Consider the following 23945-nt stretch of genomic DNA (forward strand, 5'->3'; position numbering starts at 1 on the left):
TTCATATTTTTTGTTACCTTCTCAGATAGTACCATTCAGTGGGGAAAATCAAAAAGCAAAGTTGCAGTTATGCTCCAAATTTCTAGAAACTTTTACTGAAATAAAGGAACGAGGAAAAAATTTTGCAGATCTTTCCATTGATCTATTAATTGGAATGAGAGAGATGCTTCGGACTGATCCAGGGGTATATCACCCTGCAGTGACTATTTTCTTACTTTTAATAAAGCAATATTTTAATATGTATTTGTGTGTGGGTGTATATGAAAGTTAGCTCAATATTTTTTTCACATTCTGACATCTTACGGATTTGTGTTACTGCAGTACTATCAGGCTTTGTTCCGTGATGGAGAGTGCTTTTTGCATATTGTGTCTTTATTGAATGGTAACCTCGACGAAGCGAATAGTGAAAAGTTGGTTTTGAATGTCCTCCAAACTCTGACCTGTCTGCTTGCGAGTAACGATGCCTCAAAGGTAACCTATGCAATGTGGTCAATTGCTTTTTTGTTATATGCATCCTATGCAACAAGTTGTTGAAATTGATTTCTGCCATATGATTTATAATTTTCATTGCTTGCTTTAATGTTGTTTGGAAACCGTGGAAACTATTTCATGAATTGATTGTCTGCCTAATATATGCAGAGGTTTTTTAATTAGTTATGAATTTGCACATAGAGGCCAATTATTTTGTTTTCTGAATGATATTTAGAAAAACTAACCTGTAGGAGTTGAAGTTATATTTGTAGTTACTTCGATATCAGAGGGTTGTTTGGAATCAGATGGATTTCATTTTGAAAAATAGTTTGGTATTTTTATAGGTCTTTAATTATTGGGGTGGCTGACATATGGCATGGCCAGAAAATGAACATAGCGGAATGAAAAATTTTAGGCAGATAGCGGACTAGAACAAAGATTATTGGATTAGAAGGACTAAGTTTAACCTGGGTTTGTTGAGTTACTTGACTGAATCTCAACCTGGGAACCTGTTTCTAAACAGTTTTCAGGACAGAGTATTACAATACTGCTATTAAGGTAGTTAAGATTGTTTATGTAATTATATTGTGAAGAGAAATATTCAACATGATCTAAATGTATTTTTTTTTATAAGTAATAAGACTTTTATTGAAAAGAATTGAACATCATGTTCACGATGGTGAACACTTTGAACAATGAACCAAATACAAGAAAATCAAGAACTAAAGGGAATAGAAACTAAAAAATCAGATACAGCACTACAGTTTGTACACCCCCAAACACGAGCCCAAAGAAACAGAGTACGAAAAAGTAGACTTTTTGGATGTTCCAAAGTTCTCGCCTTATCTTAAAAAATGCGGGCCTTACGTTCCTGCCAGACTAACCACAGTACACATGCCGAGACCATATTTCAAATGGTTGAACAATGCTTTCCAAACCACTTTCTCCAAATAAAGAAAAAAGAGTTCACTGACCTTGGCATTACCCATTGAATCCCAAACACTGCAAAAACTTCACACCATAAGGCATGAGAGAACTTACAATGAAGAAGAAGGTGATCCACTAATTCCCCATCGCAGCAACACAAGTAACACCTATTAACCAAAAACTGACATTTCTTAATAAGGTTGTCAATGGTGAGTATCCCATCATTAGCTGCTGTCCATAAGAAAAAAGACACCCCTTTAGGCACCTTAATACGCCATATACACTCCCAAGGAAAGGCATCAGTGGTAGGACTAGATAATAACTTATAAAAAGAGCGCACATCAAAAACACCCGATGTAGTCAATCTCCAGACCAGCTGATCATCTCCCTCACCCCTTGGCATAGAGGAATAAATAAACTCAAAGAATGAATAGACAGTGGTTGCCTGCCAATCTTGAGGACCATGACGGAACAATAAATTCCAGCTCCTCTCTTCTTCTGAATTTGATACAACCAAGTCAGAGACCCATGCTTCTTTAGAGACAGAGCAATCATACATAGAAGGAAATAGTTCCTTCAAAGGAGTAGGCCCGCACCATGGGTCATGCCAAAAACTAACACAGCTACCCTCCCCCACATTATACAAAATCTGGCTAAAGAACTTCTCTGTTCCTAATTTAATACTCCTCCACATTCCACACTCGTGGGCTCCTCGAACCCCTCTAGTACACCAGCCTCCTCTTGCCTCCCCATATTTATCTACTATAACCTGACGCCATAGTCTATGTTTTTCTTTCCCGAAACGCCACAACCACTTCCCAAGCAAAGCCTTGTTAAACAGCCCAACCCTCCGGATTCCCAAACCACCACATTCAAGTGGCAAGCATACCTTATCCCAAGCAACTAAAGGATACTTAAACACATCCTCTGAGGCCCCCCAAAGGAAATTCCTTTGAATCCTTTCTATTCTTGCTGCCATAGCTTGAGGGATAGTAAACAACAATAAAAAGTAGTTGGGAAGACTCGATAGGGTACTCTTTAACAAAGTAAGCCTACCACCTTTCGACAAATAGAGTCTTTTCCATCCAGCCAGTCGTTTCTCCATCTTTTCTATAATAGGATTCCAAATTGATGAATCCTTATAATGTGCCCCGAGGGGCATGCCCAAATATCTCATATGCAGTGTGCCCACCTTTCAGCAAAGGATACGAGCCAAATCGTTCAAATTTCCAACATCACCAACAGGACCAATCTCACTCTTGCCTACATTAACTTTCAAGCCTGTAATAGCTTCAAAGAAGATCAGCACCATCCGCAAGTATAATAACTGTTCCCGAGAAGCATCACAAAACAAAATAGTATCATTAGCAAAAAGAAGGTGAGAGATATGGATACCCCCCTGTCTATGGGACCCAGCTTGAAATCCACAAAGAAAACCACAATTTTCTGTCCACTTCAACAATCTACTTAACACTTCCATAACCAAAAGAAATAAAAGCGAAGACAAAGGATCCCCTTGGCGAAGACCACGAGAACTACCAAAGAAACCCGCAGGAGATCCATTAACCAGAACTGAGAATTTAATTGTAGAGATGCACGCCTTAATCCACCTAGTCCACCTTGCCCCAATGCCCATCCTTTCCATAAGGTAAAATAGTGCATTCCAATTCACGTGATCATAAGCCTTCTCGATGTCTAGCTTAATTATAACCCCAGGAGTACCACTCTTCAACTTGCTGTCTAAGCATTCATTGGCAATTACAACCGAGTCAAGAATTTGTCTCCCTCCCACAAAAGAATTTTGAGAGTCAGATATCAATTTATCCAAAACCTCTCGGAGCCTATGAGCCAACACCTTAGCCAAAAGTTTATATAGGCTGCCCACCAGACTAATAGGACGAAAGTCTTTAATATTTACTGCATTAGTCTTCTTAGGGATCAAACATAGAAACATGGCATTAAGAGATTTCTCAAAAACACACTGGCTGTGAAAATCTTTGAAAAAAGCCAATACATCCCCTTCTAAAACACTCCAGCATTTCTGATAAAAAGCCATCGTAAACCCATCTAGCCCAGCAGCCTTATTGCCTTCCGCCTCCTTAAGAGCCTCAATAATCTCCTCCTTCTCAAACTCTCTCTCCAACATAGACCTCTCAGTTTTGTCTAAACAAGCAAACTCTAACCCATCAATGATAGGTCTCCATGCTTCCGGTTCCTGATATAATTTCTTATAAAAATCTACCACCTGATCCATAACATCTGACTCCTGCTCAAAGAGAGAGCCATCCACCTCCACTCCCCTAATCTGATTGGTTCTCCTATAGGAATTGGCAATTCTATGAAAGAACCGTGCGTTGTTATCACCTTATTTGATAAAAAGAGCCTTGGACTTCTGCCTCTAAGAAATCTCTTCCAAAGAAGCCAGAAAATCTATATCTGATTTAACCACCAATCTTCTATCCCTGTCCTCTTGAGTCAAAACTTGCATCTCTTCTCTCTTGTCAAAGTCTAAGAGTTCAGTTAATAAACTCTTTTTTCTAAAAGCTACATCTCCAAAAACATGCTTGTTCCAATGTTTCAAATCCCTTTTAAGTGCTTTCTACTTACAAGCTAGAACATAACTTGGAGGTCCCACGAAATGATAACCATTCCACCAATGATGAACCTTGTCCACAAAACCCTCCACCTTTAACCACATATTTTCAAATCTAAAGGGGCTCTTCCCTCTCGGCATACCACCTGCCTCCACTAATAGAGGACAATGATCTGACACCACCCTAGGGAGAGTCCTTTGAGTCACATCAGAGAAATGCTCTTCCCAATCGGCTGTCATCAAAACTCTATCAATTCTGGACATAGAAGGATTATCAAAGTCTCGAAACCAAGTATATTCACCTCCTACCAAAGGCAAATCAATCAACGAATGTTTAGCAATAAAATCTGAGAATTTAAACATAGCTGGACTAAAAGAATTACAGCCAAGTCTCTCAGTCGGGTAATGGATAACATTGAAATCACCAAACAAGCACCAAGCCCCATCCCACTGTGATCTTACTAAATCTAATTCTGCCCACAATGCATCTCTAAGACTACCGTCAGTTGGTCCATACACCCTTGAACACATCCATTCGAAGCCATCTGACGCTCCCTTCAACAAAACTGAAATTGAAAAACTACCAACCATGGAATCTACTCTCTCAAAAACCCTTCTATCCCACATCAGAATGACACCCCCAGCTGTATGTATGGCATCTAAGGCCCCCCAGTCAACAAAAGGACTACCCCAAAGACTTTTAATCAAGCTGGAACTGGTGCTGTCTAGGTTAGATTCTTGAAAACATACGATATCACACTTCCATACCCGTAGAAGATTCTTCACAACATCTCTCTTATGAGGATTATTCAAACCCCTCACATTCCATGACAAGTTTTTTAAATTCATTGACCAACAGACAAACCCAAACTAGAGGATTTCAAACTGCCTCTAGAACTTCTACCAGCAGGCCCATCATAATTAATAGATGAAAACAAATTTCTTAACTCCCTCATCCCCTTTTGGTTTGAATTGCTTACCCGACGAGTAGAAACAGCAGCTGCTTGCTGCTCCCTAACCCTCTCAAGTTTTTGAAAAAAATCAATACACTGTCTCTCACAACAATCAATTGGGAAACCCACAGAAGTACTGAAACCTCGAATCATCCTTCTCACCCATTCTGACAGTTCCAAAACCTCTTCCACTGAAAGCCCATCTGAACCATCTTCCACAGAGACAAGATCAGTAAAACCATTTGGGTCCGACAGAGCCAAAGGTGTAATGACCTCAGGATTAACAGCCCCCGCATCCTAACCCGAGGGCAAAGAGTCATCCCAAATCAGTCTAGGCACCTCAGAATCAATCAAACTACATCCCACCTCAGAAATAGGAAAATTCAAGTCCGAACCCACCACCAATTGGCTCTGAACTTGAACTGGACACCCAGAATTTTCAGTGGTTGTTGTACGAGCTCCAAAAGATGTATCGGCAACCAAAAACCCAGCCCCGTGGTCGACGATTTGATCAGCGACAACAGGGGAGTGTGTCAGTACTCTATTGGCACTAGAAACTGCCTCCACAACAGTACCGTGACCATCTGAACCCAAAACACAACCATCGGGCTTCGTGACAGTGACGAGAGGGCAGCTCATTCTCTCGCCAGAGCGCAGGACCTCCCCTGCCTCTTCCTTGTGAGTCCCTGGTTCCTCATCGGACTTCATATCAGCAGCGGGAGCATCACCCATTCCCTTGCCGTAGCTTGGGATCTCCCCTTCCTCATCCTCGTGTGACCCCGATCCTTCCCCAGTCACTTACTCATGAGTTTGCAAGTCAACAAACCCATCACCATTACGAACTTGACTTGAAATGTTAATTGTGGGCTGACCCGACCCATTCTCTTGATTGGGCTGTTGGGCTTGATCAATTCGGCTTACAATGGGCTGTATTTAACCCCAAGAAACAGTCCGCTTGCCCTCACCCACCAAGTCAATAGTTATCTTTAAACAAAAGTGGGCCTGGGTCCACTTTCAATGACTTGCATGTACAGGCCTGCCAGCTGTTGAAGCACTAGCAGAAATTGACTTTTTGGAATCATCAAATCCCCCCAAAGACTCAAACTGATTACTCAGATCAGTTATATTTGGAAGATGCTTCACCAAATGTAAATTACTCCCTATATTTTCGTGGCCATTTATTTTTTTCCAAACTTGCTGTTTTTGCATGTCAACTGCTTTTCCAGACTCTCCGCCTCTGGCCACCACAACCAAAGCACTTTGGGTTTTACTTTCAATAAAAAAGCACTTTGGAACTTTATTTTGGAAAAAAATGCAGAGGTGTCTGGCCAGTTGGAAGAAATATTAATTATCCCAGGGAGGTAAAATTACTTTATCAAAAGTACTTTATCTAATCTACCTACTTTCTTCTTCTCAAAAAAACAAAAGAAAATCTATCTACCTCCTTTGGTGTATTTGGAAGGAGCGGAATCGGAGGACTTTTGAGGATTTGGATTGCTCCAATGATCAGTTGCTTGCTTCTTTTAGTGGAACTCTTTTTGATTGGTCTCGGGCGTGGGGACTCACGTCTAGTGACTCCCTCCCTTCTTTTCTATGCTCCCTTTTCCTTTTGTAATTTCTTAGTTGTTTGGTTCTCTCTCTTGTCTCTCTTTGTTTTTCCTCTTGTATTTTCTGGGTTGCTCTATGTTCTTCAGGCATAGAGTAGCCGCTCGTTTATATATATATATCTCTTACTTATCAAAAAAAATATTGAGAAGTTGCAACATAATTTATTATGGGGTGGTATAGGTGAAGCTTTTAAGTTTCACATAGTTGAATGAAATAAACTCAGTGAACCTTTGCAATATTGAGCACGGTCATTAAAAATCTGATTATTTTTATCAAGCAATTATATATATTTTTTTGATAAGCAATTATACTTTTATCAAGCAATTATAGAAAAATGGCTTTGGCTATATGCTAAGAGAGAGAGATCTTCTCTAGAGAAGGGTGGTGAATAAGAAGTTAGGTAGCATGTGGGGAGGATGGGGTTCTAATCCTATTATCGAGCTTTATGGTGTTTGCTGATGGAAATACATAAGGAGAGGATGGGGTACTTTCTCTTGGTTTATTAGCTTTAATGCGGGAGCACTAGAGTATAGTTTTGGCACAATTATGGTGTGGAGATCAAGTCTTAAGGAGGCTCCCCACCCTCCCCCCTGAATTGTATTGTTTAGCACACAATAGAGGCTTCTGTGGCGGATAACATAGAACACTCTAATGGTATCATTTATTGGGATGCAGTTCTGTGGGAGTCACACAAGATTGGGAATTGGAATCTTTAGCTGCCTCTATTGACTTACTGTAATACTCCTAAGTGTGGAAAGGTGGAGTGGATGAATTGTGTTGGAATCCATCTAAATGTAGTGTTTGAATTTAATATTTTTACATAGTTCTAAATTTCAAAGGGGAGCTTGTCTTTCCCTTGGGAGTGCATTTGGAAGCCCAAGGTTCAATCTAGAGTGGCACTTTTCTTTGACAGTGACTTTGGATGAATTCTCACCATGGATAATCTCATGAAGTGACGTGTTATTGTGATAGATAGGTTTTGTTTGTGTAAGAAGAGCAAGAAGACTGACGACCGTTTGCTTATTCATTGTTCATTGGTTTTTGGCCTTTTTAGGGTCCAATGGATAATGCCACGTGGTGTGGTTGACTTGCTAGCTTGCTAGCAAGGTTGGTATGGTTGACATTGTAGTATAAGCATTTGAAATTTCCTTATGGAAAGTATTTTGAAAGAAAGAAATGCTCGGAGTTTTGAAGGGCATGAAAGATTGAGGTGGCTAATCGTATGGAGAAATTACAATGAGATTTTCCGTGGTGTGGTATTAGTGGTGATTCTAAACTTCATTTAGTCAATTGGGTGAAAGTTTGTAAGCCGCTGCAGCTTGGAGGGTTAGGTATTAGGCGGTTGAGGAGTCTAAATTTTGCCTTGTTAGGGAAATGGTTATGGAGGTATGGCATAGAGACCGATGCTCTTTGGAGGAAGGTTATTGAGGCGAAATATGGGAATGAATGGGGTGGGTGGTGCATGAAAAAGGTGACTAGTGCTTATGGTGTTAGCTTGTGGAGATATATTAGTAGCGGTTGGCTGAATTTTTCTAAACTCCTTCTGTATGATGTAGGGGATGGTTCTAGAGTGAAGTTTTGGAAGCATGTGTGGTGTGGAGATCGTACTCTACAAGAGGCTTTCCCAGAACTTTATTGTCTTTGTAGGACAAAGGATTCTTCAGTTGCGGAGGTTATGTGTTGTTCTGGTGGTAGGATACATTGGGATGCTAAATTCCGTTGTCCCCCTCAAGATTGGGAACAAGAATCCTTTGATATTTTTATGGATATGGTCTACTCTTCATCAGTACGGGGTTTGGGTCCTGATCGGGTTTGTTGGAAGCCAGCTAGGATTAGAGGTTTTGAGGTTAGAGGATTCTATCTTTCTTCCTACCCTCCTACCCTCTTATCTTTCCCCTGGAGAATGATATGACATTCAAAGGTTCCTCCAAGGGTAGCTTTCTTTTCTTGGGCTGCTTCCTTAGGAAAGATTTTAACAACTGATAACTTTTGCAAAAAGACGTGTGCTAGTTCTTGATTAGTGTTATATGTGTAAGAATTGTGGAGAGTCGGTGGATCATCTTCTTCTTCACTGCCCCATAGCTTGTGAGTTGTGGTCGTTGGTGCTCTATTTGTTTGGTATCCACTGGGTTATGCCTCTCAAGGTTATTGGGTTGTTTGAGTCTTGGCAGGGTATGTTTGATCGTCATCGTAACATAGATTTGTGGAGACTTGTGCTTCATTGCTTGGTATTGTGTATTTGGCTTGAAAGAAATGCTAGAAGCTTTGAGGGCTGTGAGCGCTCTATGTTAGAGATTAAGTCTTTTTTTCTACACACTCTCCTCGTTTGGAGTGTAGTCTTTTGTCATTTTTCTTGTTCTTCCCTTCTTGTTTTGCTTGATTGTTGTAACCTTGGTCCTTGATTTGTGCCCCCTTAGTATATTCCCAATGTACTCGGGTTGACTGTTTTTCTTAGCTTAATATAATTTTTCGTTACTTATCAAAAAAAAAAAAAAGATTGGCTTTAGAACTGAAGTCCACATTCATTTGATCCTTATACAAGGGGATATCTGCTTCAGGATAGTTTTCCATTTCTAATCTAATTAAGACAATTGATCGTTGTAATTGTTGATGAATCTCTCTATATTTTTACCTATCAAAAAAAAAATTGTTGATGAATCTCTTTATACTTCCTGTATACATGGTTTGTGTCCCTCTGCACCTTTTTAATGAAATTTTTACATATCAAAAAAGAAAAAGCATTGAATATTAGGTGCATAGGGTTCGGTTATAGTTTCAAAGGCAATCAAGTTTGTCTTAATCTCTGAATAATTACTCCGACACAATTTTTGAAATTCCTGTGGAAATGTCTTATGCTCTAAGAAGTTGTGATTATAATCATTATCAGCATTTGCAGTGTGTTTTTAAATCTTGCCATGTCTTTAATTGGATAAGAATCTTATGAGGCATTAAAGGTGTGAATTGAGCCTAAAGTCTTATCAATAATCATGTAGCAGTTTGCCTATTACCATTACTTATCCCCCCAAAAAAATGTTTTTTTTTTACTTATAATTTTTTTTTAAAAATTAATTAAAAAAAAAATGCAGTATACAGGAAGTATACTACAGAAAAGTAACTTATCAAAAAAAAAAAAAAGTATACTACAGAAAAGTACAATCACAAAAGGACAATAAAAATCACCTTCAAGTGAAGCTACCCTTCATCAACAATAAGTCTGAAAAAAGCTTGGGAAGAAGAGTGAGCTCTATGCCAGGAGAGGATTGTGCTCAGCAGCTATGACTTAAGAAGGAGAACCAATGACTCTTTATCTTCAACACCCACAAATTCCTCTCCCTCAAAATAAGAAATGAGCCAAATAAAGACTTGAATGAACTGTATTCCACACAGGCAGCTTGTCCTTTTTAACTGTAATATCCAGCCCAACAACGTAGCAGGTCCCCCCAAAAAATTGTAGAGGTTTGCTTTTGTTGGTGGTAACCTTTGAGGTAATTTAGATAATTCTCTTTCCTTTCACTTTTGGGACTTGGAGTTATCTTACTAAGGACTCCTTTGTTTCTTGGTTGGTAAGTTTGCACATGCACCTAGTGGGTTTTGAACCCACAACCTTACCTTCCACCCTTTCTTATGGGGGGAGGAGGTGGCTTTTTGATCTAGAACTCAGTAGCTTCCCCCTCTCTGTAATGTATTCTCTTCCTTTTGCATTCTTCTTCTCGTGGTATTCTTCTACTTTATTTGTTCTTTTGCTATTTCTCCTCTTAAAGCTTGATTGATTGCAACTCAAGGTGGCTTTCTTTGGTGGTTGTTACAATGCTCAAGTCATTGCCATAAAATTAGTAAACAACCAATTTTAGGGCAATGGCTTGAGCAATTGTAACAAATAGTTTAGATGGTGGTGGTGATGATGATGGTGTGTAGCAGTAATGAACAAGGTGGCGGTAGTATTTGTGTTGGTAGGGTAGGTTGTTTTCAGTGTGAGCTGTTGATTGACCGCTTTAAATGGTGTTTTCACCATATTATGTTTGTTTTTTACCTTGTGCTGGGTTTGCATTATTGTGTCGAGATGAATTTATGGTAGTGTTCTCCTTTCATTTTTCTGAATGAATGGTCCCAATACCTTTCTAATTCTACATTACTTTATGTTTTGTAGGCTGCATTCAGAGCTCTTGCTGGCAAGGGTTACCAGACATTGCAAAGTTTGCTGTTGGACTTTAGCCAATGGCATCCAGGAGAAGGGCTGATGAATGCACTGCTTGATATGCTTGTAGATGGAAAGTTTGATGTAAAATCAAGCCCCATAATAAAGGTGATTCTTAGCCAAAACTTTTTTAGGTTCTTGATATCTGGTTATGCTTTTGGATTACTCAAGTTTCTATTGATGATTTTTACATTTATGCTGAGTTTGGCCATTCAATTAATTTATGAGTCATGCATCTCATATATGACTTTTTTTCTTTGACTCAGAATGAAGACGTCATCATACTTTATCTTTGTGTGCTACGGAAGGTTGGTGATTTGTTTCCCTTCTATTTTCTCTTTTTGTTGATCCCCATTTGCATGATTTTATATTACTAATATGTGAAATTGCGATTGTCTAACATAATTTTGTCTCATGCTTGCCATTTTCTGATTGGGCAGAGCAGTGAGTCGTTGCGGCATCATGGGCTCAATGTGTTTCAACAGCTGCTTAGGGATTCCATTTCTAATCGAGCGTCTTGTGTCAGAGCAGGAATGCTAAACTTTCTTCTTGATTGGTTTTCTCTAGAAGATACTGATAATGTCATCTTGAAAATTGCCCAGTTAATTCAGGTCATTGGTGGGCATAGCATATCTGGGAAGGATATCCGCAAAGTCTTTGCCCTCCTCCGAGGTGAGAAAGTTGGGAGCAGGCAACAGTACAGCTCACTACTGTTGACTACTGTTTCGTCAATGCTAAATGAGAAGGGACCAACTTCCTTTTTTGATCTCAATGGGAATAACTCTGTAAGTGCTTTTTCCAGCCTAAGTGATCCCAGAGAACAATCACATGTAGCTTAAACTCTTGTGAAGTTTATGTTTATTATAACAAAAATTTGCAAAAGTTTGTGGACTGTTAAATCTGGGTTGTTTTCCGATATCAGAAAAACCTGCTACAGTTAAGGATTGTATTTGCATTTGGATACCATTCTGTTTGACCCTGTTTGGGTTAGCTTATTATTATCCTTAACGGGAATATACAACTTTTTGATGTGTTACCCTTTTCAAGTTACATTTGTACTTTTATATATAATAAACAAAATAAACTGAAGAAATTGATGAAAATAAGCTGGAGTTATATCTGTTATTAAGCTCAAATTATTGTCTTTAAAGCAATTTTGGGTGCAAAATAGGAACATTTATGAAGTGAATCTGCTGGAAATCCTTTAGAAATGTTTGTTTGGATTGGCATAATATATTTGATCTTGTGGCTAATAAAATTGAAAAGTTGCAAAGGGATTTCCTATGGGGAGATAGCAAGAGTCATTTGGTAGGATGGGATAAAGTTTGTGCGCCTATAGCCAATGGTGGCTTAGGGATAAGGAAACTCACTACCTTTAATAAGGCTTTATTGGGGAAATGATTGTGGCGGTTTGGGAAGGAAGAGGGTCGGTTATGGAGGCGGGTAGTAGCTTCAAAATACGGGGAAGATTGGGGGGATGGACCTCAAAGCTGGGTAGGGGAGCTCATGGGTGTGGTTTGTGGAAAGTATCCGCATGGGTTGGGAGGATTTCAGCAAAAATTGTCAGTTTGTGGTTGGGTTGGGGAATAGGGTGAGGTTTTGGCAGGATGGGTGGTATGGGGATCAACATTTTCAATTGGCTTTTCCAAGGTTGTATGGCATTGCCATTGATAAGGAGGCTTCTGTTGAAGCTTCTTTGCCTAGGCAGGGGGCGGAGGATAGAAGATTTTGGAATGTTCGTTTTAGCAGATTTTTTAATGATTGGGAGATGGATGAAGGGCTGCAGTTTCTTCGTATATTGGGTGCTATAACCCCTCCTATGGATGTTGGAGACCGGATGAGATGGAAATTGAAGCCTAATGGGGCTTTTGATATCCGGTCGTACTATAACAAATTAAGAAATTCTCCTTCAACTATTTTTTCTTGGAAAGCTATTTGGAGAGTAAAGGCCCCTAGGCGAGTTTCTTTTTTTATTTGGTGTGTAGCTTGGAATAAGATCCTAACGGGAGACAATCTGAGATTGAGGAGATTGAATTTTGTGGATTGGTGCATTATGTGCCGTCATTGTGGAGAGACGGTAGACCACTTACTTCTTCATTGTGAGGTGGCCTATCGGTTATGGAGCTTTGTTTTTATAACTTTTGGCTTGGCTTGGGTTATGCCTAGATCAATTCCAGACTTGCTTTTTGGATGGTGGAATTGGTTGGGGAAGCATTCGTCTCAAATTTGGAATTTAGTCTTGTTGTGCATCCTATGGTGTATTTGGAAGGAGCAGAATTAGAGGACTTTTGAGGATTTGGATAGCTCTAGTGATCAGTTGCTTGCTTCTTTTAGTGGAACTCTTTTTGATTGGTCTCGGGCGTGGGGACTCACGTCTAGTGATTCCCTCCCTTCTTTTCTTTGCTCCCTTTTCCTCTTGTAATTTCTTTGTTGTTTGGTTTTCTCTCTTGTTTCTCTTTGTTTTCTTCTTCTTGTATTTTCTGGGTTGCTCTGTGTTTTTTAGGCATAGAGTAGCCTTTCGTATATATATCATTCTTACTTATTAAAAAAAAAAAATATTTGATCTTGGAATTGTGGGTTATACCTGATTTCTCTCTTTTATATCTTGTAGGGGATCGTAATTAGAACACCTCTCCAGTGGCCCCTCAATAAGGGTTTTTCTTTTTCATGTTGGCTTAGGGTAGAGAACTTCCCAAGGAGTGGAGCAATGGGTCTATTCAGTTTTCTTACAGAAAATGGTAGGGGGTGTGTGGCTTTGGTTGCAAGGGACAAGCTTATTTATGAGGTAAAATATACGTTTTCAGTTAGGAAATTCTCAGTGTTTCATTTATATTCGATCTGAAATTGTGTTTTTGTTAATACAATCTGATTGCACATGTTCAAATTTTGATTTGTTGCATTCTGAATTGTCTTGGCCTTTATGTACTTTTTACGTTGTTAAATTTACTGCCAAAGCACGCAATTGGTGATGACTTTTTCTTGCCTTATGCAGACATTAAATCTGAAGCGACAATGTGTCCCACTGCATGTTAATCTAGTTAGAAAAAAATGGTATTTTCTTTGTATAACTCATAGCATTGGAAGAGCTTTTTCTGGGGGTAGCTTATTGAGGTGTTATGTGGATGGTGATCTAGTTTCATCCGAAAGATGCAGGTTCTAGGCCATCTCTATTCTTATTTATTCATCTTTAGAAAAAGGTTGTAAGATTTATTTTTCTCAAAACAGATAGGTGTCCCTAACAATAATACTTTTTTGTGTCAGATATGCAAAAGTTAATGAATCATTAACATGTTGCACAATTGGTGCAAAACTTAATGTGCCTATATTTGAAGAAGAAAACACTTTGGAGTCGATCAAAGATTCAGTTCCTTTTCTTGGTCAGATTGGTCCTATTTATTTGTTTAGTGATGCCATTTCTTCTGAGCAAGTCCAGGGTATCTATTCCCTTGGACCAAGCTATATGTATTCCTTCCTTGAGAATGAAGCGGCACCTTTTTATGATCACCCGTTGCCTAGTGGAATTCTTGATGCTAAAGATGGTCTTGCATCCAAAATTATCTTTGGACTCAATGCGCAGGTTTGCTCTCTTACATGAAAGAATAATTATCTCTAAGTTTTCTGCTTTGTCTGGCTACGAACTCTAAGAAGTTAATTTCTCCTTTCAGGCAAGTGATGGAAGGACATTGTTTAATGTTTCTCCGGTGTTTGATCATGCAATGGATAAGAACTCCTTTAAAGCGACTGTGATGCCTGGCACACAATTGTGTTCAAGACGCTTGCTGCAACAGATAATTTACTGTGTTGGTGGTGTATCTGTGTTTTTTCCTCTAATCACCCAGTCTATTAAGTATGAGAATGGAGCAAGTGCACAGTTTGAACATACATTGCTGACACCTATCACAAGAGAGCGTCTCACAGCTGAAGTTATTGAGATAGTTGCTTCGGTCCTAGATGAGAATTTAGCAAATCAGCAACAGATGCATCTTCTTTCTGGATTTTCAGTACTTGGATTCTTGTTGCAATCGGTTCCTCCGCAGCAACTTAATTTGGAAACACTTTCTGCTTTGAAACATCTCTTTAATGTTGTTGCAAACTCTGGTATATCTTAAACTGTTCCTTGGTTTTTATTTAGCTGGCTTCAAATTCATCTGCTAATTTTCTTATTTCTTCTTTTGCCTTTTGGTTAGTGAATTCCTAAAAGTATTTCTTGTGCATTTATGATTTTCCATTCCTTCAGGCTTGGCAGAGCTGCTTGTCAAAGATGCTATATCTAGCATATTTCTTAATCCTCTTGTCTGGCTCTACACGTCTTACAAGGTTCAGCGTGAATTGTACATGTTTCTCATCCAGCAATTCGATAATGATCCAAGGTTGCTTAAGAGTCTATGTCGGCTCCCTCGTGTTCTTGATATGATACGCCAATTTTATTGGGATAATGCAAAGTCTCGATTTGCTATTGGTAGCAAGCCTCTTCTGCATCCCACAACCAAACAAGTTATTGGAGAGAGACCTAGTCAAGAAGAAATACATAAAATCCGCCTTCTATTATTAAGTCTTGGTGAAATGAGCCTCAGGTATAGTTCCTTTGTCAGATGAGCGTGTTCTGTGGACTGTGAACATGTACTTGCTGTCATGTTTCCACTTGTCTGTTGTAGCAGGTCATTTTCATCTTTTTCAAGTTTCATTTAAAAATGTCCTGGCATTGAGGGACAAGATTTAGGTGTGTTGAAGCTAAAATACTAATTTTTGAAGTCCTTATATTAATGGATTTTTTTTTTGTTGATATGTAAGAATGGATTGTGACATCTCCTACATCTTTTGTTACTGGTATTCTGGGGTTCCTGGATTCCTTGAGCTTTCATTAATTCTTAATTTTGGTTTTTTAGTTCTTTTTTTTTGCGCCTTGCTCCTTGTATACACCCTCTGTACTTGGGTAGCACCCTTGCACTTTTTTTAATGCATTATTTACTTCTAAAAACAGTTTACAAAATGTCCTGGGTGATATGCAGGCAAAGTATTTCAGCAGCAGATACAAAAGCTCTCATAGCTTTTTTTGAGACGAGTCAGGATATGTCATGCGTTGAGGACGTTTTACACATGGTTATTCGTGCTGTTTCTCAGAAACCACTGCTTGCTCCCTTTCTTGAACAAGTCAATACCATTGCTGGCTGTCACATTTTTGTAAATCTTCTTCAGAGGTTAGTTCTCAATGGTTACAAATACAATAATGGATGAGGTGATGACCTTCTTCTTCATTGTTCTATGACATATGAGTTGTGGTCTGGTATTTTGTTTGTTTGGTATCCATTGGGTTATGCCATATAACGTTAGTGAGCTGCTAGTTTCTAGGCAAGGCAAGTTTGGTAGACATCGAAATATTGATTTATGTAGGTTTTTGCCGCATTGTTTGTTCTGGTGTTTATGGCAGGAGCAGAATGTTAGATGCTTTGATAATTGTGAACGGTTTATTCTTGACATTAAGGCTGTGTTTGTTTTGGGTGTAAATGAAATTGGGAAAATATTTTACACCCTGATGTGTGTTTGGGTGCACATGTAAAACTTAGTCAAACTGAAAACCATTTACTTTGACTGTAATATTTTGCCCCTTCACCCGTAAAATCATTTACACTCTCAATTTACCTTCAAACCCATTTTTACGGACTGAAAACCTCAGAGAGAGAGAGAGAGAGAGAGAGAGAGAGAGAGAGAGAGAGAGAGAGAGAGAGAGAGAGAGAGAGAGAGAGAGAGAGAGAGAGAGAGAGAGAGAGAGAGAGAGAGCTAGGAATCCAGCCAGGTTTCGGACCAGCCCAGATCGTGCCGCCCCACTGCCCAAATCACGCTGCCCCACTGGACCAGCCAAGCTTCCTCTCTTTTCTCTCTTCTTCCTCATCTCTTCTTCTCTTCCATTTTCAACCTCTGCTCCTCCATCTCTATCAAACCCAAGCCTAGATCCTCCACACATCGATCTCGCCGCCTCAACCCATCCCCCAACCCAACGATCTCGCTGCCTCAACCCATCCCCCACCCACGCAGTCGCTGCCCTCTTTGGTTTATTTATTGTAAAATAACATTTGTTCTTGTGTTTTGGAGGATCGGTGGTGGGTTGATTCATGGGTTTGTGGGTTTTGATGGTGGCCGATTAGGGATGGTGGATCAGTGGTTGGGGTGGTTTGTGAGTTTCAATGCTGGTGGGTTGTGGGTTTTGGTAGATAGGTTTTGATATTGATATTGAGATTGATGGGTTTTGATTTTGATTATGATTTTTTCAGGTTAATTGGTTATGTGGTGGTGGATGGTGGTTGTTAGTGGCTAGGTTTGTAGCGGCCGGTGGTGGTTGGGTTTATGGTGGTGACTGTGGTGGCTGAGTTTTCTGAAAATAGGTTTTTACATGCATTATCAAACACTAAAAATACTTTTCCGGCAAATTTTCCAAAACACAAACAAACAACTGAAAATATTTTCCTTTTCGTAAAATATTTTACACTAGGAAAACATTTTACATATTGCCAAACACAGCCTAAGTCTTTCTTTTTCTGTACTCTCCTTGATTGGAGTTTAGTTGTGCCATTTTGTTCTTGTTTATCTCTCCCCGATCTTTTTGACTGTTGTAATATGGGTTCTTGATTTGTGCTGCTGTAGTACACTTCCAGTTTACTTGGTTGACTTTTCTTTTTCCTTAATAAAAATTCTTATGTTACTTTCAAAAAAAAAAAAGATGAGGTGATGAACTTTGACAATGAAGTGATGACCAGCTCTGTTTTGTTTCTTAGAGTTGGAATTCTTGTCCGGTATCATTAATGTCTCCAATCCTTTGTTGGACATGTTCCTATCTATTAACCATGCCAACTATCTTCCTCCTAATACAGATGACTGGATATAGACAGATTTGAAGACGTTAATTGACATGCAACTTTTGGAGACAATAAAATGTACCAATACTTGCTTGTTGGGATAGGTGTAACAATATAAGGTGGGGAAAAAGAGTGGTAATGACTTTTGGGATAAATCATAAAGGTGGGTATGCCAGTTGGATAGCTATAGTACAATAATGTATGTAATATATATCAATGGCTATATTGTATGACAGCAGCTCTACTCAACTATAATATAACAGCCTCTAACATCTGATTCTTTTGAGGTTTCAACTCAATTCTGTGATTTTTATTCAACCCTCTCTGATATCTATTAGTAGATATTATTTTCAGCATTTTCTTAATAATTTAAAATTCAAAATGTATTTTTGTATGGTTCATATACTTTATTAGTTTATAATAGGCTCTAAATGGAAGGTCTCCTATATTTGTTGGTAAATGTTTGGTTGTCATCCTCAACGAGTAACATTGGATTTATAGTTAAATTTGTAGACTATACAAACTATTTCATGTTAGAAACTTTCTAAGTTGATGAGTAGCCTTGTTTAATAAATTTTTTCTTACTTATCGAAAAAGAAAAAGTCAATGGGAGGGCTTTTGAAACCAATTGTGTACTCATGCTTTCATAAGAAAGAGTGGCAATGGTTAGTGAGATATGTTGTGGGGAATGGGTTTAAAATACAGTCGATATTCTCTTTTGGAAGTCAATTCTGAATCATTTGCCGGTACATTGTCCAGAACCCACATATCATTGAGCAACTTCAGCGTATTCTCACCAGGGAAATTCTAAGAGTTTGCTTCGTCTGTAAATTTTTTAATTATTCCACCATGGTCTAGCAAAATTTATGTAATTGCAAGTATTATTCTAATTCTGATATTAAAATTTATTCATTTATAAAACTGTTGCAAATCACCAATGATGAATTATCATGGTATGAATGAATTTCATGTTTCTTTTAAACTTAAGAACAACTTGTGTTATTTTTTTTAATGATTTATTTACTTATATGTTATTTTATTATTAGTATTGTCATTACATACTGTGCAATTTGCATTTTACTTCTTTTACAAATATGCCAAGAGCTTGTAGCTTAACTGACATCTCTTGTTATTTCTAGTGGAGACATCTAGGGTTCAAATCCCCCTCCCCATTGTAACCATTGAATAAATCACTTTCTTTTACGAATACATTATAAATGATGTGAAGTCTGGCATCCAGCTGCAAAAGCAAGCTTTGAAATCATGATGCATGACATCACTCATTCTAATATTGTTATCTTTAAATTTGTCTTTGACAGGGAATCCGAGCCTATTAGATTGCTTAGCTTACAGTTTCTAGGAAGACTTTTGGTTGGTCTTCCATCTGAGAAAAAGGGACCAAGGTTCTTCAATCTATCTGTTGGAAGATCTAGATCGCTTTCAGAGAACCCTAAGAAAATCAGTTTAAGGATGCAACCAATTTTCTCAGCCATGTCAGATAGGTTGTTCAGGTTTCCACTGACAGATAATTTGTGTGCCACCTTGTTTGATGTTCTTCTTGGTGGTGCTAGCCCCAAACAGGTAATTACATTATAGAGAAACCACTTTCAATTCTACCTGTGTTGTTGCTTGTTAGTATTCAATTTTTTATGACATATTTTGGGAACAACAAAGAGGTCAAGCCTTCTTCCCAGGAGGGACTTTAACTTTGAATTAGAATTGTTGTTTGCAGGTGTTACAGATGCAGAACCAGCTTGACAGGCAGAGAAGCAAGGGGCATAACTCTCATTTTTTTCTTCCTCAGATATTAGTACTCATTTTCAGATTCCTATCATGTTGTGATGATGCGCCTGCAAGAATGAAAATAATCAGAGATCTAATTGATCTTCTTGATTCAAATCCTTCAAATCTTGAAGCTTTTATGGTATTAGTACAGTAAAGTTTTGATACTATATTCATGCTTATCTTAATGCTTAAAAGTACTGTCTAAATACTCAATTACTGCAAACAGGAATATGGGTGGAATGCTTGGTTAATGGCTTCTATACAGCTGGATGTGATAAAAGACTACAAAGTTGAGTCACGAAATCAAAGTGACAATGAGATACATGAACAGCGTCTTGTGAGGAACCTCTTTAGTGTTGTTCTTTGTTATTATATGCATTCTGTAAAAGGTGGCTGGCAGCAGTTGGAGGAGACGGTGAATTTCCTTCTTGCATACTTTGAGAAGGTTTGTTGGAATCTTCACTATGCCATCAATATCTTCTTTATTTTATCTGTAATTCTTATTTAAGTTGCTATTACACTCAAAATATCAGTTTGCTTAAATATTGTTGCTCTGCAGGGAGGTGTCCCTTATCAGTTCTTGCTTCGTGATATATATGATGATTTGATACGGAGCCTGATGAACTTATCTTCTGAGGAGAATATCTTTGTGTCTCAACCATGTAGAGATAATACTTTATATCTACTAAGACTGGTTGATGAGATGCTTAGCTCCGAAATCGATCTTAAACTTCCGGTATACAACTTTGAAGACTTCACGACTAGATTACTGTTGTATTTATCATCATTATTAATTTTTACTGTTTTCTACTATTTTTCCCACCCCAACATTCATCCCCCCCACCCTCCTCCCCCCAAAAAATAGGGGGATAAAAATGAATGTTCTAAAGATCACATTAAGCATTTATTTGCTAGTGACCTAATATTCTCTCTCCATTTCTTTGGTTGACCCACCTTTCCACAATTTCATGGCAATGTGCTCAAGACTGTTATGGATAATTGATACCAGATACTAGAAATGGTCACTTGACTTGCACTTGGATGTCAATATTCACTATACATATTCTTCCATTCCTAGTTGTGTTAAAATTGCGTCGATTTTTCATTGGTGTTAATAGAGTTAGAAAGATTATATAGGGATAATATTGAGTTGTATGAATATTACACTTCTAGAAGAGTTATTCAAGAGATGAGGTGTCCCTATCATATGTCACCATAAAAAATATTCCCCTTCTTGTTGTAAATAACTCTTGCATACATTATGATGGGTGGTTTGAGGGCTGGAATTCAAAAATTTCTCCCTTTCTGTGCAATTTCTTTATCACATATTCCCTGTTTTAACGTAATATCATAGCCATAAAACCCTTGCTTCAGATTCTTTCTTGCATTTATTTCCTTTCCTTCTAGTCTTTCCTTTTGCCCTTACATGTTTATCCTAACTTGAGTTGAACGCTACTGGGCTGAGTACTTGGTTTCTGGACATTTGAATGTCATTGGGTGTTGTGTGAAGAAGAGGTAATGATTCTTGTCTTCTCCAACATTGTTGTGACCATTGTTGGTTAATAGGTTGTTCATGGAACAACAGAACCAAGATTGTGGCTGCTCGTTTTGTTGATTCCCGATGAAAAAGAGGTACTTCCGGGGTCTTTCATAGTTTCTTGGTGAATCGGCAGGGGTTCCTTGGCATATCTTGTTTATCTTGGTAGAAGTTTGGCCCAAGCTTGACCTGTTTGACACAATTTAATCTGGCTCAACTCGAGTTTGACCTGATTTTGATCCAATCCTATATATTCCTTCTCAGGCTATTCCGGTGTTGGTTACATTTTGGTTGGTTTTGGTATTTTTCAGCCGATACAGACTTTATTTTGACTGGATCAAGTGTTTTTGGCTGTTGTAAAGCACATTTTGTCCAGTTTGGGTGTTTCGAATGAAACAAAGCATACTTCAGTCAGTCCATGTATTTTTCAGCTGATTCCCTTAACTTTGTTTCCTAGTAGTTTTTTATTTTTGTTCATCATCATGAACTCCTTGTATGACTTTCTTTCCTTTTTTTATAAAAGCTTCCGGATTACTTATCAAAAAAAAATGTATTTTTCAGCTGATTTAAAGCTCCTTTAGGCCAGTTCAGTGACATCCATTGTTGCTTCCAGTCATTTCCACCATTATTAATCTCGTTTAGGCAGCTTGTAAGGTCATTCCACTATCCATTTCTACTGTCTGGCCTAATTTTTTTACTTGTTTGCTTGCACCATGAATGCTAGACTAAACCTATTTCTTCGTTAATTACTTTGAGTTCTCCCATGACATCAATTAAGTTTATTGGAAAGAACTACATCTATTGAGCCCGATATGTTGTGACATTCTTTAAGAGGAAAGGGGTTATTTGATCATCTCCAGTATTACACACCATCATCCTCTACACCTGTAGTGATGCAACTAGTTCAGACATTTTGACTACCTTTCCCACCTTTGCTACCTTAACAAGTCTTTGGGATCTAGAACTACATCTATTGGGCCCGAAATAGATAACACCAGAATTTTAGAAGACAGCAACAATAACCAATGAAGTTTTGCATGGCAGATGATAGCAACAGCAAACTACGAAGTCTTGTGTGGTGGATGGCATCAATGGTGGTTGATTATGATGGGCAGCTCTTTAGAGGTTACATTGGCTTTGATACTATGTTCTCTAGGTTGAGAACTTGTGTTTAAGGTTAATTATTTACCTTAACACATGTAAATGTTATTTATAGCTTAATTCCAAAGCAATATTACTAGTTTGACCCTATCACTAACATATTAATCAGAATAACTATTGAGTTACACACACCTGATGGGTCTTGACTCTACGACCTCACCTTCCACCTTGCTCTTACAATGGGAGGAAGTTCCGTTTTTGTTAGATTTATTGGCTATAGTTTTTGAAATTACATTGTTGCTCTAGTGAGTCCTTAGGGTGCTCTATAAAACAAAAAACAACCCACTGTTAAATTGGGTGACTAGGGTGGGCTGATATAAATTGCTATTTGAATTACATAAACTACATTACATAGGTTTTGAACTTTGGTGTGGTAGTTGGATGCATAATATCTTTATCTTTCTAGTACTTGTCTGAGGTTTTGATCTAGTTGTTTTTAGATAACATTCCATTGCTGTCAGATTCGTGTCAATTTTATGTATGTGTTGGTGGAATTAATGGTTGTAAACTTTTTTGATTACTGACAGTTTTCGTGATCCTAATCTTATGAATGATTTAATTAAAAAAAAAAAGAAGATAACATTCCATTGCTTTGAAAGTTATGGTTAACTGATGCCTATCAACATGCATGAAGCTCACATTGCATTGTCATTTTATCAAATGGATTTTAATTGTTTACTTATGTACTTTGTTTTTGACCTTGCAGTTTCCAGCAAGTAGTGCTGATTTTTCTCTGGACTCCTTAGAATTAGATTGTCACAAAGATTTTAGCTCTGCTTTATATGAGATTTTGCAGGAAGAGGTCGATGACCAAATATCCAGGTATTGCCACTAATTTCTTTCCTCTTTCTTTCTTTTTTTCTTTTCCTTCTTCTTCCTTTTTTTTTCCCAGTTTTTCCTAATGGTGATATCAATTTTTAGTTATACATGTCTTCGTTTTCTTGTGTAAGTTTATGAGATTGTTAATTTAACCATGTCTTTGGGCAAGTGTATGGTTGTCTGGCAGTGATTGCAAGTAGTAGGCTATGACAAAGGATTTATTTATTTTTCATTTGTAATTGTTAAGCTAGTTACACATATTAATAATTTAATCACTTGAAAACTGGAATAATTTTGGATAACAACAAAATTTGGATAATCCCCTTGTGCCTTTTAACAAACAGGCAATAAACCATGTATTTTGCACATGCAGCCTTTTTTTAATAAGAATTTATCATCAGATTAAAATTAAATGAATAAAGTACCTCTTCACACATTCTTTGTATATTTTCCATGGACTAGGGTTGCACCTTTTTTTTATTTTTATTTTGCTTTTTAATGAATTTTAGTTACTACCACCGAATATCTTGGTTCAAGTGGAACTCTCCCCAAGTACAAAGTGCTTGGGGGGGTTTTGGGGGAGAGGGGGGTAGGGGTTTGAGCTGTGGTAGCAGCACTTCTTTGATATTCTAACCATTCTCCAAAAGAAAAAAAAAAAGGAAAAAAAAAAAATTTTAGTTACTTACCAAAAAAAAAACAAAAAAACAAAAGGGAAAGATATACAAACCCCCTTGTGGTTTTTCTGTAAATTACAAACCCCCCCCCCCCCCCCCCTCTGAAGTTTTGAATGTGATGCTTAATCATCCATTGGTATTGTTTTTTGTGTAAATCATTAAACATATGTCGAAATAAATAGTGAGTTGCTCATGTGATGACACGCGTCCATATTCAAAGCATCATTTTCACATAAAACGATACCATAGGTTTTTTTTTTAAATTACACTTAGAAACCCCAGAGGGTTAAGTATTACATAATTAAGCGTTTACATATAAAATAATAATAATATAATGGGTTAAGTTTTTCACTCAAAACCTCAAGGATGTT

The 23945-nt window shown here is 38.0% G+C and overlaps 1 protein-coding gene across 2 annotated transcripts in view; it reads left to right on the forward strand.

The window, feature by feature from the left end:
- Positions 1–23945, forward strand: part of LOC142618208 (BEACH domain-containing protein B) — a 55954-nt gene that overhangs the window by 13089 nt on the left and 18920 nt on the right. For both annotated transcript variants that reach the window (XM_075791114.1, XM_075791115.1), the window contains 16 exons: positions 26–184; positions 322–471; positions 10700–10855; positions 11014–11055; positions 11188–11532; positions 13359–13532; positions 13740–13900; positions 14009–14324; positions 14413–14845; positions 14985–15321; positions 15757–15945; positions 18918–19179; positions 19331–19522; positions 19610–19828; positions 19943–20119; positions 22788–22903. In XM_075791114.1, coding sequence (XP_075647229.1) covers positions 26–184; positions 322–471; positions 10700–10855; positions 11014–11055; positions 11188–11532; positions 13359–13532; positions 13740–13900; positions 14009–14324; positions 14413–14845; positions 14985–15321; positions 15757–15945; positions 18918–19179; positions 19331–19522; positions 19610–19828; positions 19943–20119; positions 22788–22903 — 3428 coding nt within the window. The remainder of the gene's footprint in view (positions 1–25; positions 185–321; positions 472–10699; positions 10856–11013; positions 11056–11187; positions 11533–13358; positions 13533–13739; positions 13901–14008; positions 14325–14412; positions 14846–14984; positions 15322–15756; positions 15946–18917; positions 19180–19330; positions 19523–19609; positions 19829–19942; positions 20120–22787; positions 22904–23945) is intronic.

The sequence above is a fragment of the Castanea sativa genome, chromosome 12 (assembly GCF_040712315.1).
Source record: "Castanea sativa cultivar Marrone di Chiusa Pesio chromosome 12, ASM4071231v1".
In the NCBI taxonomy this organism is placed as follows: domain Eukaryota; kingdom Viridiplantae; phylum Streptophyta; class Magnoliopsida; order Fagales; family Fagaceae; genus Castanea; species Castanea sativa.